This window comes from Pinus tabuliformis, chromosome 4_2 (genome assembly GCF_031772625.1).
Source record: "Pinus tabuliformis cultivar Carrire ecotype Pingquan chromosome 4_2, CPIR1, whole genome shotgun sequence".
In the NCBI taxonomy this organism is placed as follows: domain Eukaryota; kingdom Viridiplantae; phylum Streptophyta; class Pinopsida; order Pinales; family Pinaceae; genus Pinus; species Pinus tabuliformis.
In genome coordinates, this window is record NC_142304.1 from 1,163,089,464 (window position 1) to 1,163,106,440 (window position 16,977).

Below are 16,977 nucleotides of genomic sequence, written 5' to 3' on the forward strand. Positions count from 1 at the left end.
ATGAATGGAAAGAAGCGATGAAAAAAGAATATGATGCTTTGATAATGAATGGCACTTGGAAGCTGGTTGATCCTCTATTGGGAACCAAACCAATATGTTGCAAGTGGGTCTTCAAGAACAAGTATAAAGCAGATGGCTCACTTGACAAGCACAAAGCCAAGCATGTGGCAAAAGGTTTTGCATAAAAGGAAGTGGTCGATAATGAGGAGAATTTTGCCCCCACAACAAAATGGGCTACTATCGGAACACTCTTTGCCTTCGCAACTCAGAACGGTTGGAAAGTCCATCAAATGGATGTAAAAACTGTTTTCTTGAATGGAGATTTAAAAGAGAATGCTTTTATGTCCCAACTAGAAGGATTTGTTGTGAAGGGTCAGGAACACAAAGTATGTAAGATTGTAAAATCCTTGTATGGCATCACGCAAGCATTGCGAGCCTGGTACGAGAAGTAGACTGAGCATCTTTTGAAACTCAATTTCAAACATTATGATCTCGATGATGCAACTTTGTTTGTCAAGAAAGTTGGCAAAACGATTGTATATCTTGTGGTGTATGTAGATGATCTTTTGATGATAGGGAACAATGAGAACTGCATTGCATCCATAAATAAGGAACCGAGGAAAGGTTTTGAAATGACAGATTTGGGCTGTCTTCATGACTGTCTTTGTATTGAAGTAACTCAACATTCGAAGTTCATATTCCTCTCTCAGAAGAAGTGCATAGGAGATTTGTTGAACATGTTTGGCATGGCCAAGAGCAGTTGTTTAACTACTCTAATGGAACAAAATTTAAAGCTCACATTTATTGAAGGAAAATAATTTGAGGATGCAACAAAGTACAGACAACTCATAGGAAGTCTCAACTACTTTAGTACTACTAGACCAAACATTTCGTTTTTTGTTGGAATCCTCTCCAGGTTTATGCAAAAGCCTTGTGAGGGTCATTGGTTCGCTGCAAAAGAGTTCTAAAGTACTTGAAGGGAACTCAAGACTTTGGACTAAAATATACACAAGTGGATGAATTCAACTTGATTGGATACTCTGATTTAGAATTTAATGGAGATAAAGAAACTAGGGTATCTACTTTAGGTTACGTTATGAGTCTTGGATCAAGAGCTGTCTCTTGGAGGTCACATAAACAATTAGTTCCAATTGATTCCGCAATTGAGGCTGAATATGTGGCAACAACTGAAGCAACAAAGGAAATTGTGTGGCTTAGGAAAATTTTGGAAGATTTGGAGGAGAAACACATACATTTAACTCCTCTCTTGATTGACAACACTTCTAAAATAAAGTTGACAAAGACCCCAAAGTTCTATGATTGAATGAAGCACATCAATACATAATGCCATCTGATTCGACATCATGTTGAGGCCAAGACGATCCACCTACGACATTGTTCCACAAATGAGAAAATTGCAGACATCTTCACCAAAGCACTTGGAAGGTAAAAGTTTGAAATATTTAGAATGATGCTTGGACCCACCAACATCCCTTTAGGTTAAGTTGGGGAGGGGGTGTGTTGCAACTTAATCTTTGGGATCAGGAAATCCTATTTAAATATTGTAAATAGATAAATAAAGTAAGCTAGAACAAATACAACAATTTCATTCAGAGTTACTCTTGGTCTAACATCCATAGAAGAACTGATAACCGATACATTTATGAAGACGAGCTATAAAGTTTGTGGTGATGACTTCTTGGAAGGAAGTTAGTGATCTGCTATATATTTGAGAGGAAGTAACGAAGTTTCCTTAAATAGGACCAAGGATCTATCCTCTAAATCAAGAAGGAATGGGGACTTGCTTTTTGGGTAAGGAGTGATGATGAACATCACATTTGTATTCTCTTCTTCATGTTTCATGCACTTGACCAAGGCTAACAACCATAAGTCTAACTGAAGGCCATTGAGAGAGAATGGTGGATGAAGGATTGGATTAGCATCTATGATTTCCTTGAGGATTGGAAAATCCAAGATACGAAATGGACCGAAACTCTTTGAGGATTGCACAAGTTTCCAAGACAAGTGATCAAAGAGGACTGTTATTCTTTGAGGATAGGGGATCCAAGATAAGAATAATCCTAAAAGGGCATACCTAGTGAACATCCATATGGGGTATATGTGCCTTGAAGAGATAGTGTGGCATCTCACGTAAAGCCTACCAACGTTATGTTCTTATATAAGAAATAACCTATCAAGTTAAGGCCTTACTATATTGACAATATTGGCCATAATGTTAATGCTTAGAGATGGCTTATCAATCCGACTCTTCTTATGAAAACTCTTCAATTTGAGAATAACTGTGTATCAAGGTGTACAATTATGAATACCTCCCTATTTAAGAGGGAATGTTGGAAAATATAACGGGTTTCACTCTTCCTAATTGTCATTTTACTCATGACACTATGTATATTTTATGTAATAAGCAAAAGAAGAAAGAAAAAATATTATTTTAAAGCATGGGTTTCATGCTTCCTTTGATTGTTCTTCTAGGAAAAGCTTGTTCTTATGCTTCTAGGGTTTGTCATGTCAAAATTGTCATGAGTCAATAAAGTCAATGTCATGTATATAAGACCCATTTGGGCAAGCTGTACCATGTAAAAGGATTTATTTTGAGTTATCACAATCAAAATAAGCCTCCTAGCACAAATTGGCCTTGACAGAGACAAGTTGGCCGAGAGAGGGCTACTTGACCTCCACAAATGAGTATAATGGAAGTTGCTTGACCTCATTTGGAAACAAGTTTGATCTGCAATAAGAAGTTCGATTTGAGGAGCGAAATTCAAGTAGGAAATTAAGAAAGGCAAGGAGAAAAGAAGCTGGAGAAAGAAGGAAGAAAAATGAAGTTTTTGGTCAAGGTTTTACCCTAAATTTTCTCACATGTGTGAAGATATTGAACTGCTGCAGGGGTTGGAGTTGCAGACCTACTGCACATTCGAAATATTGAAGCTGGGGTCTAGAATTATGAGTTTGGTGCTAGTGGTACCACTGGAATTCTTTTTAGATATGTCAATTTTCTTTTGAATTTTTTTTTTTGGCACAAACTTTCCAAAATTACCTTTCTTCCTTGTCACAACTATATATGCTTGTGTTTGCTCATTTGATCCAATTTCATTCTGGTTCACCTTGTAGCTAACCGCTTCCAAGTTCTATGCCCTTGCATTGTACAATTCATATCAACCAATCAATCATTTCATCCTTAGCACACTGTTCGTATAATTAGATATCCAACATCTGCCATCACTGTGGAGAAAGTCGTCGTTCGCTGCTAGTGGTACCATTGGAATTTCGCACCAGCTGCCATAGAAAGAGTTGTACTCTATCTGCCTTCAAACATTCAAGGAATTGAAGAGTAGCGTTAAGTTAAGAAGAAAGGCATGATCTTTTGTACGTGAAAGGTGTGACATTTTTTCAGTAAAGGTTATATATATATATATATATATAGAGAGAGAGAGAGAGAGAGAGAGAGAGAGAGAGAGAGAGAGAGATCCTAATTGTCCAGAGTCACTTAGAAATAAAAATGTCGTATGCATACAATGTTACAAAACTGTTACTTTAGTTGAACATCAAAGTGACACACAAAAACAATCGTCAGAAATAGATATGAAGATTCATGAAATGATGAAACAGTTAATGGCAACACCTGAGCAACAACATGCATCTTTTGATAAGGAAGAGAAGAAAATAGAATTCAAATTGCAAGTTAAACAACTATCATCGCCCCTACAAAACGATGTAATCTAGTGTACCGAGAAATTGCAATTGGATGATCAAGATAATTCACATATTAAAAATTTAGAAGACAAAATAGCCAAACTTCATAAAGCAAAGAAGCGTTACAACAAGAATATATATAAAGATATGAAGATTCATGAATTGATGAAACAGTTAATGGCAACACTTGAGCAACAACATGCAAATTTCAATAAGGAAAGGAAGAAAATAGAATTCAAATTGCAAGTTGAACACCTATCATCGCCCCTACAAAACGATGTAATCTAGTGTACCGAGAAATTGCAATTGGAAGATTAAGATAATTCACATATTAAAAGTTTAAAAGACAAAATAACCAAACTTCATCAAAGCAAAGAAGCGTTACAACAAGAATATAAAGATATTAAGGATTACAAAGAAGTAACGAAAAAGGATGAAGAAATTTCTCACCTCAGGGACCACATTGAAATATTACTTCCATAGGTCAAGAAGACTAGGGTCACAAAGAAAGAACTCAAGAAGCAATTATCAGAACGAGAAGAGGAAAATTTATGCTTAAAGAACCATAATCAAAAGTTATTAGAACAAATCAAAAGATTAAAATATGAGGAGAAGGACTAAGAATAAAAGTCAACAATCTAGAAAGCAAAGAACTTTCACGTCTAAGGAATCCTATTCAAAACCTTCTCAGACAAATAAATAAGCTTTAAAGTGACAAGAAGTCACTAAATGAGAAGTTAGAACAACTTACTCAAGAAGTATCAAAGTCTCCAGATGTAACAATGCAAATTGAAGAAAAAGTGATGAATACTGATCCAATCAATATTACAATGCAAGAAAAAGAAAAACTAGTTGAAGTGAAGACATACTCAGAAGTTGCAATTCAAACAAGAAGTGAAGATCTCACAATTAATCAAGCGACCTTTGTACATGAATGAAATAATATACCTCCAATAAACCAAGAAATCACCACAAACAGATTGAGGGGAGATCAGACCACAAGAACTATTTATCATCATCCAAATCATAAAAGCAGACATCTCAACTAGTCTGTATATCCATATAAGGAACAAGTGACTTATGATCCCAAGAACATTGATGCCACCATAATCCAGTCTTTATGATAACAATTCATCCCAAGTTTTCAATAATTGCAAGATTTCACAGAAGATTAATTTTGGATGGTTAAAGTGTTTCATAGTACGACAATTTTGTACCGCACTCAAAAGTTCATATTGTGTTGTATTATTGAAGATAATAGTTTCACAAGTTGAAGAGATGAAGGGGCATGTCAGACACAAAAAGATTTTAATCTTCTCATCAATAAGCTTTGAGGACAAAGCATTTCAAAAGGGGAAGACAATTTTATGAGTAAAATATATAAAAATAATAATAAATAGTAATAATGATTAATTTAATAATAATTAGTTATGAAAAGGCATGTCTCTAAGGGACATGGCCGTTCATGAAGGAGCACCTGCCTAGGTAGATAAGCGGGCGTTCATTTTTAACATAAATCATCTCATATCTTTTATACATTCTTATATAAATATATTTGTCCTACAATGGATATTTACATATTTTAGATCTTCTGAATTTTTCTGCTGTGTATACGAACTTTGTTTGTTACAGTCTCAAGGGCTGATGCTGCTTATACGAACTTTGTTCGTTACAGTCTCAATGGCTGAATTCTGTCCCTGTAGAGGCCAAGTTTCAGGGCTGAGTAGCACTGTTTGAAGGCCAAGTTTCAAGGGACGAGTTACGTTGTTTGAAGGTTGAGTTTTTGGGCTGAGTTTTTCTATTTGGAGGTCTAGTTCAAGCCTGGTTTGAAGGCCAAGTCTTGGTGCCTTGAAGGCCAAGTTCAGCCCTGATTTGAAGTCCAAGTTCTGGTGTATTGAAGGCTGAGTGTAGGTTGGAGCCTGCAATTACCGTAAGTTGGTGCTCATTGAGGATTGGTGTCCTCATCTTCTTGATAGGTTGGAGCCTGCAATTTTTGTAAGTTGGTGCTTACAGAAGATTGGTGTCCTCAGTGCTCACAAGAGATTGTAATAAAATTATAAATTAAAGATTGTTTCAAGTAGTTTTTCTTCAAATTTTGATTTGCACTTTAATATTTGTGTTCATGTGTTGTGGATGATTGAATATGTGATGTGAATTCAGTTTCAAGATTAACTAAGAGAAAAATTGTCAAAAGTAACAAAATACGGAGTCACTCGCTCTCTCAGTATTTCCAGCAATAGGTTGGCAACTGGCTTGGAAATGTGCCTGTGTTGAGGCTAGCTTGGTTTATGGTCCATTGAGAAAGTTATACAATTACAATATAGATGGAACAAAATAAGATTCAGGCTTAGATTTATTGAATCAAATTGATTTGCATACTTTTCTAGAATCCTGTACGTTGTTGTCAAGCTCATCTTTGCCATTTTTACCCTTGCAAACGTCTAGACCTGATCAGTTTAAACTTTAAACCATAGAAAATGCTTAACATTATAAAAGGAATTTATTTCAGGTTCTAAGACACTGCCAGGAATACAATTTACTGTACATTTTATGAAAACAAATTAGTGAAAGTACTGTAAATTGCATCTGAACAATGAAATAATGACAGTAGTACTATGTACGCATAATAAAGCATTATTAAACATGAAATAGTAGATAAACCTCCGATTAACTGTAGCCTATACTTTTTGTAAAAGTAGGTTGTATCCCTCTACAAAAGCAAGGCATACGAAATTCACTTAAAGAAGTAACAAATTGACATCTAAAGGGCAAAAGGAGAATTGAATAAGATATATCTGTAATTTGCAGCCACAGCTGCAGTTGCCTCTATCAACTATCAACCCTGAAGTTATCCTGTCACCTCTAATCTGTGTTTTCATAAATTTGAATGCCTTTTTGGTATCATATCCAAAGTTTTATTCCTTTAATTAATTTTGAATATCCACAAGCTACTGATGAAAATTTTTGATATCCTGTTCATATTTACTTGCTCTCAATGTGATTTCTCATTGTTGCCTTTTTTGAATACTTTGAAATTTCCTTTTACATCCTCTAAGAGTTGGAAAAATCCCTTTCACTTGTTATTTTCCAAGCCTTTTTGCGAAAATTGCTGATGTTTATAATCACCGTTTTGCTAGCTTATAACATTTATTCTACAAACAAAACATCTGGGATCACCTACTACTCCTAACCTTTATTATCTTAAGAGACCTTTGGCCTTTGCTGCAGTATACAATCAATTGTGCAAATCTAAATACACAGATAATGACTACTCAAAATCTAATTTCTCCTGGGGGCCTAAAATTTATTGGTTTTCTAGAGCGTATGCTGGTTTAATCCTTAGGTGATCATTTGTCTTGTTTTTGAAGGCTAGTGATCTAGGAAGAAAGTGATTTTGATGAATTATACAAATTTGATGTGATTTACAAATTTCAAATGGCTGTATCAATTGTGATATTGCAGTAACCATATATAAGCAGAGGGACATAATGATTATTTCGATGTTTGTATAATTTGGAAATTGGGTTGTCAAGCTTAATCAATGGCTTGAATTTTCCTTTCCAGTTTAATTTTAATTTTATGTTTTGATGATGTCTTTATGTGTTTCTATTGTATATATTTTGTAAATGCACCCTCTTATATTTACTGTTTTAGGCAATTGCACAATTGAATACTGAGATATAACATGATATGTTTTGCAATTTTATTCACAGGAGAAGATATTTGGAGATTTGTTGGAAAGCTAACAGATGCTCAGAAGAGTATGCTTGATGACAAATTCAAATGGAAAGTATGTGGTTGGTGAATTAGATGAAGTTCTAGTTTTTATTGCTACAATATGTTTATATATTAAAATGTACAACTTCTGTTTCTAGGCTCGTGAAATGGACAAGAGAAAAGAGGGGAAGCCTGGTGAAGCTAGAGCATCTTTGAGGCGCTCTGTTAGAGACAATGGGTAAGGGTCCCACATTCTCATGAACCATATTTTTTAAATTTATTTTGATTTGATTTATAAACTTTTTTATATTTGGCCTTGCTTCCAACTTATATTGTGACTTAAATACATTTCTGAACACTGAACTTAGTTACATTCTTCAACACTCCCTCTTAACTAGGGAGGTATTCATAATTACTACCATATAGAGATATATGGAAGATCTCCAACATGAACTACGAAGAGTTCAGGGACACTCAATGCCACAGACTAGATACCTAACTAGGGTCATCTATTTGGGTGGGACTAAGATGGACTCAAGCTTTCAGCCACTCTAGGTACCATCGGGCTTACTTGCTAACCATCTACCCAGGGATCCATGTGCGTATCCAATGTCAGAGCTCCAAGTCCAATGCCACACGCCCTATTTGGGATTGGGACATCAAACACGTGTAGGATGCTCAAATGTCCTCCCAATCATCCACCATAAGAAGCTTCATCTCTCCCTACGAAAATTTGTCCAAGCATGCTATCAGAGTGTTTTGCTGAAATATGTAACTAGGTTCGGTCTTCATAATGACATATGCAATCATGATTTTATGCATTTGATGCAATGAGAAAAATAAATTTATTGTTGTTCTTGAGGCATGGGTTTCATGCTCAAGGAAATTTATTTTTAGGTCAAGCTCCCATTGTGAGCTCTTAGGGTTTGTTATTGAGTCATCAAGTCATTAGAGTCATTGTCATGTATGAGAGACCCATTTTGGGCAAGTTACATATTGTAAAAGAAATTTTATTTGAGTCAAAAGGAGTAAAGGAACCCTCCAAGACCATGTCTAAACTCAAGCATCAAGTCGGCCTACCAAACTGTGACAAGTCAGCCCAGGGACATTGACAAGTTGGCCCACAAGCAATGACATGAAGGCTATATATTGAAAGCTCAACTTCATTTGTGAGGCATCAATTCAGTTTGTTTTGTATAACACAAAAGCTCGTGTAAACCAAGCGAAGAAGGAAATCTCACTCGTACAAGTTTAGTTATGGCTACCTCTTGTGCCGGCAAAAGTCAAAGTTACAATGATCGTAGGAAATCGAGAAGAAGGGAAGCCTTGTAAATATGTCATATTCAGTCCACATGTGAAGAATTTCAGAAGATCACAAGTAGACCGAAATAACAAACCTATGACAAGTGCTGAAAAATTGAAGAAGAGTCAAAGTCTGATGTGGTGCACTCAGTTTTACCAGCGTTGACTTTATGGAAGAAGTGCTAATTGAAAGAAGTGTTGTGATGTGGTCTTGGAGGGGGTCATTTGGTCAAGGGTCTAGGTCTTGGAATTCGTCAATTGAAGATTCTATAAGAAGAATTCTTGCGGGTTTTCCTCTCAGATTGGAGAGGTTTTGGCCTTGGCTGATTGCCTATATCTTGTGTCCTCTTGTCTCATTGTCCTTTATGTTTTGGTAATTGTTTGATGAAAAGAACACAATAATAATCAAGTTGAAGAAGAATCTAACTAAGAGAAGTAAAAAGTAATCACAAGCAATTATCATCAAAGAGAAATCACTCATCTTGCTACCCCTAGATTTCTCAACATGTTCAACCTTTTTATAGAGAGATTTACCTGTACAAACAAAAACCTTTTTAGTAAACTTTTCAAATACACAAATTTAAACCTTCAAGGTCAGGATGTTGCTTATATCATCAAGAAGCTATCGAATACATCTTGTCGGAAGCTTTCTTCTATCACTTCTTCCATTTCTTTAGCAACACATAATACAACCTTAGATCTTCTCGGGTCCCTTTGAATTCAAGGTGTTTACTATCATAATGTGCCTTCCCTCTAAACTGTGAAAATTTCTTAATCGAACAAGTCAGAAATCCTACTGCAGTAAACTGATTTGCATTACTTACTTGTGTTCTTTATTGGACAAGTTATTTTTAGAAATATTCAAAAACCCAATATACAGATCAAGTACTAAAAAATAAATGAGACAATCATGCAAAGGACACTTATATTTGGATTAAACGTCCCTGGAAAAACCCAATGCGGGAAAATCGGTGCAACAACTCTGAGGGTTTTCTATTATTAAGCAGAAGTTCTGAATACAGTGGCGGAAAACTTGAGTGAGTTTTACCTCACTTCACCCGACAAATTTCGGCTGATCCGACAACAAAACTGGCTGGCCCCGGCTACCATTGTGTTGCCCCCTCGTAGTAGCTGCGTGGGCATGCATGGATCTCTCTGAGGCTCTGCGTCAGCGCTACTGCCCACTGTGATAGTTTTCCTTGGATGTTTCGGCCATCTGCGTGCAAGGCGTCTCTCTCCCTTTGTGTTGGCCCTTTTGGCTTTGTGTCAAGGCTGCATGGGCCTAGACTGGCCCAACGTTGGCTCTCCTTGCCACTGCGCTACCTCCACAAGCTTCTCTCCGCCTCTCTGTCTGTATTCCCGAACTATCACTGCCCCTCAACTGCAAGATCTCCCCAATTGATTTCCCTCCTAAGAACTTCTCACCTCAAAAAATTGATTTCCTCAATCTCTCTGTGTCTTCTCCAACTGACCCCAAGCCTTCATTTATGCTTTTCTTGTTGAAAAATCAACGACCGTGATCTAATCTTGAATCAACGGCTAAGATTAAATTAGAATTGATCCTTGTCTCTGAGAAGCTTCTCACCCATATTTTCATTAATACCCATTAATATTTTAATTTTCCTAAGTTTAGACTTAGGAACCCCATTAAAAATACTAATTATTTTAATAAAATACAATCCGGGTGGAATTTCACCAACTGATTTATGGGTCTTGGAGATCTCATGTGTTCTAGCCCCTCCACAAAATTTCATAGCTAGAGCACATTCGATGCTACCCAAAAATCAACATAAATTGGGCAGATATACCCTTTTTTCTATCCAGGCTCCTTCTTGACTTAGGGAGGTCAACTACTTTCTTCGTCTAAAACATTAGAGAAGCTTTAATCTTTCATAACTTCATCAAGGTCATTTTGATCATGCTTATATGAAAATCATGTGTACTTGCAAAACTTTAATAGCAAGTACAACCAAATATATATATGGAAGCATGAAGTTAACAGTATCAAAGTTATGTCAATATAATGGAAGCATCAAAACAATCAAATAATTTAGACATCAAACACCTAAACCTAGTTATGTTCATTACCAGTAAGAGACATACTTCTAAACTTCAACTTCTTGCTAAGGTTTTGTTACAGATCCTAGTCTACAACATAAAGTAACTTAGATCTTTCTCATTCTATCTAGGGCCTCAATATTATTTTCAGACATATATGACATATTCTACTATGATCCATTACAAATCCTAGATTCCATCTTAGAGACACAAATCCTTAGATATCAACAGTTCAATCAAATAACAATTCCACTATACAATTTAGACTCTACTAGGGTTTGTTGCAAACCCTAGATTTAATCATCATATAAAAAACAATATCATCATATCCTAGAATATCAAACTCCTACTATGGCTTAGTTTCAAACCTTGGAGTTCATCAACAATTATGTTAGCATTTATACATATTTATGCACAAGCATATCACAACAATATCTAGAAGGCAAACCCAAGACACAAATATCAATACATTAAAGTTAGACGTACAACAATTTTGACCAGGGAATTGTTTTGACCAGACACATACACCTAGTGCTCCATTCTTAGGATCTTACTGTAGATCTTATAAGGGTTTTGGTCATAAACCCTAAAGGTCTAGGGCTTCATTTTAAACATTTATAGCAATCCCTAAAGGACTAGGGTTTTTATCATAACAAGACTCTAAACAAGAGAATAAGGTTTCTAGACTTCATCGTTAACCCTAAGTAAACTAGGGTTTCATAACTATAGACATACCCTTAGGTTAGGGTTTTATAGGGAGCCTTTTAGGGTTCCATACAAATGAATATAAAGATGATAGATTCAATCTAATGATTAATCATCCAAACAAGAATCTCTTACAATTCAAAACCCTAGACGTAACGATGTCAGTAATGGAGAGCAAAATTTAAAAGAAGGAATGACTGTTCCTTTGAGTTGTTCCTTAATAAACTTTGTATGACAACAATTCTTGAAGGGCAAACCTTCTTCCATTATTCCGGTTTATCCTCTGAAGTCTTCTCCATGATCCCTGAGCAATTAACAAGCTTTCCTAAGCAAGGAAAAATATAAAGAGAGTTTATTAGCGTATAATACAAACACATCTTGATAAGAGAGGGAAACCAAACATAAAAGATAGGACAAGGAGTAAGATACTTATGTTTGGTAAAATGGTGAGGGCTCCCTCTTAATTTAATCTTGAGGGATACCTACAATGTTATAAATATGGTGTTCCAACAAGACTTGTTAGACCTACAAATTCTAGAGATCAAAACATAAATGAAAACAATTCAAAACTTAGAATAGAAGATCAAGGGAGGACTTAGTAGTATAAGTCCTTGACTTCCGATTCTTCTTCAATCTTGTTCTTCTTTGGTTGTCCTTCATCAAGAACATTTGCTTGATCCCTATTTCTTTTCTTATTTCTTGGATTCTCAGGACAATGACTCTAGTAATGTCCCAACTTGTGGCAATTGTAACATTCAACCTTGGATAGGTCCATTTTCTTCTTTGGTCCTTTGAAGTTCTTGAAGGTTCCCTTTTTTCTTCTTGACTCTTCCTTGAACAAGGTCTAAGACTTCACTTTTTTCGAGAATCAGGATGTATTCTCTTTTTCCAGGCCCTGTAGTTGGAGGCTCCTTTAGTTTGTTCTCTGCCTTCATTGAGTTTGTCCTTTTCCATGTAGATGATAGACTTATCCCCTTATATGATCATCTTTAATGACCTTTCCTTGATTCTTTTTCTTCAATAGATCTTCGGGTGTGAGAAATTACCAAATGAACAACAAACCTCAAAAATTCCATTCTACTCTGCAGTCCATACTGCTGTACCTAATGCTTTTGATTGAGTATTTGCTGGGACCTGTTTGCTTTTATCTAGAGAAGGGTATTTAAGGATCCAAGGGATTTGATTAGCCCCCTTACATAGGGTTTCCATGCTATTTGAACCCAGTTTGATCTTGATCTAAAATTTCAAGTTGATCTTAATGATTTATTTCAAGTTGAATTATATAGAGTTTCTACACCTTTTTGGATTTATTTTGGAATTGAGGCTCCTTAGTCCTTTTCAAGTTGTTCTTCTTGAAACCACCTTCTTCAACTTTTTCCTTGTGAGTTTTTTCCTATATTCTTTGGGTTCCCTTGGACTTCCCTTGTTGAGCGAGCATGAGATGATTTCGATTATTAGAGATGACATCTATAAACAGTATTTCTAGGTCATTTTCTCAATCAGCCATGGGTGTTGAAGCCCAAGATGGGGTTATTGGAGCAAAGGGTTGGCTTCATTGTTTGGCCCCTTCATAGTACACATTTGGATGCAGGCAGTTATGATCCATCCATAGGAGCCAGTTGCATGCGGGTTCACATGATTTAAGTAAAGGCTGAGCATCAAATTCAACGAGGACAGGATTTACTGACTATGCAGGCTAGTGAGATGGAGTAGGACATTATTTTTGTGTCCTATCTATTACAAGATACATGGACAGTTGTATTGCCTCTTTAGGGAGCCTAGTCTACAAATCAGATCATGTTGGGGAAAGTGCATAACCTAGCCTTGGGCAGTTAATCGAAAGATCTGCCATGAGTATAAACACTTGAAAGAAAATGAAATAAATTTAATATAATTATATTAAAGTCAAGCAAGTGACTTCAAATGAGTCTATGGAACTGTTTTGTATAATGGTATCAGTATATAGGCAAGAGTATTTTTGTTAGATTCTAATCCTTTTCCCTTTGGCTTTGAATAGAGCGAGGCTGGTTTGTCACCAGTGTGATTCTTAGGATTGTATCCTGAAAAGTTTTTTAAGAAGTCGTTATCATTTAGAAATTTAAAATTGGTTCTCCTTGGGAAGGTATTCATTTATGCTCTATAAGGCATCCACTCTCCTGCACAATAGGCCTGACAATGTTAGGATTTTAGAATGTGGGTTGGAACTGAGTATATGCTTGTTTTGCAGATTAGAGATTGCAGAACAAAGTGGAGAGGTCCTTTCAAGGCCAACAACTGCACCAGCTCTTTCAAGGTGCTAATTATTCTATTTGCCATATTAGTTAGCATAATCTGTTGCGGAATCATTAACCCTTTTAGATTGCATAATCTCTAATGTGAGTCTTTTTTTTTTTTTGGCAAATGTATGTATGTGGAGAACTTTGCTCCATTATTATTTCAGTCTTTTCAAATTTTATAATCTCTCTGTTGGAGTGAATTTTCAGCAATTTAGCTGATTTTAATGTGCCCATGTTTCAGTGTCAGAGTAAGCAATGGGCATTTTGAGGCTTCTGTGGATTCACACATGCTAACAGTCTCCCAAGTATTGGCAGCAGGGCCAGCTGATTGGAATGAAGCACTTAATATAATTGCTTATGGGTCACCAGAGCAGGTTAGCTAGGATACTGATCATAGCATTTTGTTTTAAATTTTACGGTATGCGATGGTTTGGACTGTTTGATCTCATCTTGCAGCATTAAAAATAATATTATCGGTTACCAGAAGGATCACTATTTAGTGTAGATTACGTTGTTTGTTTACACTGCTTGTGCTATCTTTATGATGATATATATCTGCTTATATGATTTTAAGTTGATCAATCAAATAGCCCAAAGAGCTAGGTCAGCCAGTGTCACCAATGTTGCTAGACATTTGGCTAGGTCCTTGTTGGCAGGTGCCTGGTTCAAACCCAAGTGGGTGAGGTGTACTAGTCCATGCTGACAGGTTTACTTTGAATGCCATCTACAAATGTGGGGAGGCATCCCTTGGGTTTCTGTGAAAGGTTTTCCTTGGAAAAAATGTTGGCTGATCAAATAATTTTCAGATTGACAGGCAGGAATTGTTTGATGTTTTAGTTTTACATCAATCTATTTCATTTGTCTTTACACAGGCAGTTGAAGGTATGAAACTTGTTTGTCATGAATTAAGTCAAGCTGCTAATGATGCTGAAAGCACAGCAATGGATGATCTTGTGAAGGATTCAGATCGACTTGTGTTGTCTTTGTCAGCGAAGGTAAATTCAATGTCTGATTTATTTGTTCATAAAATTTTCTTGTTTCCTTCTTGTCCCTCAACTTGCTAATCAATTTTTGTTGTTGCTTTGCAGGTAGCTAAAACATTTAATTTAAGTCTTGCCGGTGCTTCTTCAAGGGCCTGTAAATATGTGTTGAATACCCTCATGCAGGTATGATGCATAGTTGACTAATCTTTTATTTTGATAAGTTTTTTTTTTCTGGTTTGTTTTTGTTTTGTTTTTTTCTAATTTTTATTACCAATGCTGGTTAAGGGTAGTGTTCACTGACTTTGCACTTTCTATCCACAGACATTCCAAATAAAGAAACTTGCTCATGGAGTAAAGGAAGGTACTCTTAACATTCTTATCACTGAGCTTCTCCTCTGGCTGCTCGATGAAAGGGTTCCACTAATGGATGATGGTAGCCAACTACTGAAAGCTCTAAATGTTTTGATGCTGAAAATCTTGGTGAGAATCATATATTAGCTATGTGACAGTATGATATCATTCCTTGTACTGATGAAAGTTTTGTTATTGCATTGGATTTGAACCTCATGGACTGTGACTGGCAGGAAAATGCCGAGCGAACTTCGGCTTTTGCAGTTCTAATTTATCTGTTGCGGCCGCTAGATCCATCCAGGTGGCCATCTCCAGCATCTGAGGATGTTTTTGTAGCCAGAAGTCAGAAATTCTCTGATCTTGTTGTAAAATGTCTAATCAAACTTACAAAAGTAAGAATAGTGATGTTTAATTTTGTTTCCTGATCCTGATGCTTCTTATTGTCTGCTTTTATTCGTGAAAGGCATCATTGGTTTCATATTGATTACAGGTTCTTCAAAATACCATCTTTGAGGTTGATCTTGATCGCCTTCTTCAGAGCATACATGTATATTTACAGGACCTTGGAATGGAAGAAATTCGTCGAAGGTCTGTCAATATTTTTTTGTCATTATGATGAAATTATATGTTCTAACATCTAAATTGCAGTATAAACCATATGATTGGTGCTGAAGCCATGCCCATGTAATTTTGTTAGTGAGGTATATTTACAAGAACTTGGGATAGAAGAAATTCATTAAGGGTCTGTCAATATCCTTTTGACAGTATGATGAAATTATGCATTGGGATGTCTACGTTGTAGTAGAAACAGTTAGATCCCATGATTTTTGTGACATAATTGGCATGCAATTAATATCATGTTCAGGTAATTTTGTTACTGAGTTATATTTAAAAGTGTTAATTGTAATATAATCTTCTGAATTCTACAAAATTATGACAGAGCTGGAGCTGATGATAAACCATTACGTATGGTCAAGACTGTATTACACGAGTTAGTCAAGCTCCGTGGAACTGCAATCAAAGGCCATCTTTCGATGGTTCCGATTGACTTGGAACCCCAGCCTATCATTCTTGCCTATATTGATCTAAATCTTCAGGTAATTTATTAGTATATGATATATTTCACTTTATCCTGTAGAACCATGCTTACTGGAAAGGGAAGAGGTTGTATCTTGAAACTGCTTTTAGATGCCAGATTCTGCCATGTATAAGCATTGATGTTTGTATAATGCACTGCAAAAATACAAGCAGTTGTTTGCAATTATTACGGGTGAAATTTTAATGTCTAGTGCTTGTTTGTACTTGTACAGACTTTGGCAGCGGCTAGAATGCTGGCTCCATCTGGAGCAGTTGGTCAAAGTCACTGGGGAGACTCTGGTGCAAATAGTGCATCCCCTGCAGTGCATTCTGCAGATGCACAATTGAAGGTTTACATCTGACTTTGTCAGATCTTCAAGTTCAGCAGTAAAAAATATGTTTTGTATTAGAATGTCTCAGTAAAATTAGTGGTTGAGGTGTAGCACTCCCATGCAAACAACCCATATTCATACCCTGGTGGGTGCAGAGATGTTGATTGTGTGTCAAGGAAGGTGTTTGACCTCCTGAAATTGGTTTCCCTGCATCGGTAAAGAGGCTTAGCACATGTGACAAGCCAGATTGGCTTAAGTTGATATTTAGGATATTTTAACTGTCATAGAATTTCAGAATTTGTTTATTCTTTGGTGTTCCTTTAGTGGATAATGCATTTGTATATGTGCCACCTTATGTGTCTCCAGCAAGAGCTTGGTGCAGTTTTCAAAAAGATTGGAGATAAACAAACATGTACAATAGGTTTATATGAACTGTACCGCATCACACAATTATATCCACAG

General features: G+C 36.1%; 1 protein-coding gene across 1 annotated transcript in view; it reads left to right on the forward strand.

The window, feature by feature from the left end:
* The window catches only part of LOC149173801 (protein MOR1-like), a 163,508-nt gene that overhangs the window by 122,789 nt on the left and 23,742 nt on the right, over positions 1-16,977 (forward strand). Inside the window, exons 40-50 of the mRNA XM_089424746.1 lie at positions 7,428-7,504; positions 7,590-7,669; positions 13,724-13,789; positions 14,014-14,146; positions 14,645-14,767; positions 14,861-14,938; positions 15,077-15,235; positions 15,340-15,498; positions 15,597-15,694; positions 16,047-16,203; positions 16,417-16,533. Coding sequence (XP_089280872.1) covers positions 7,428-7,504; positions 7,590-7,669; positions 13,724-13,789; positions 14,014-14,146; positions 14,645-14,767; positions 14,861-14,938; positions 15,077-15,235; positions 15,340-15,498; positions 15,597-15,694; positions 16,047-16,203; positions 16,417-16,533 — 1,247 coding nt within the window. The remainder of the gene's footprint in view (positions 1-7,427; positions 7,505-7,589; positions 7,670-13,723; positions 13,790-14,013; positions 14,147-14,644; positions 14,768-14,860; positions 14,939-15,076; positions 15,236-15,339; positions 15,499-15,596; positions 15,695-16,046; positions 16,204-16,416; positions 16,534-16,977) is intronic.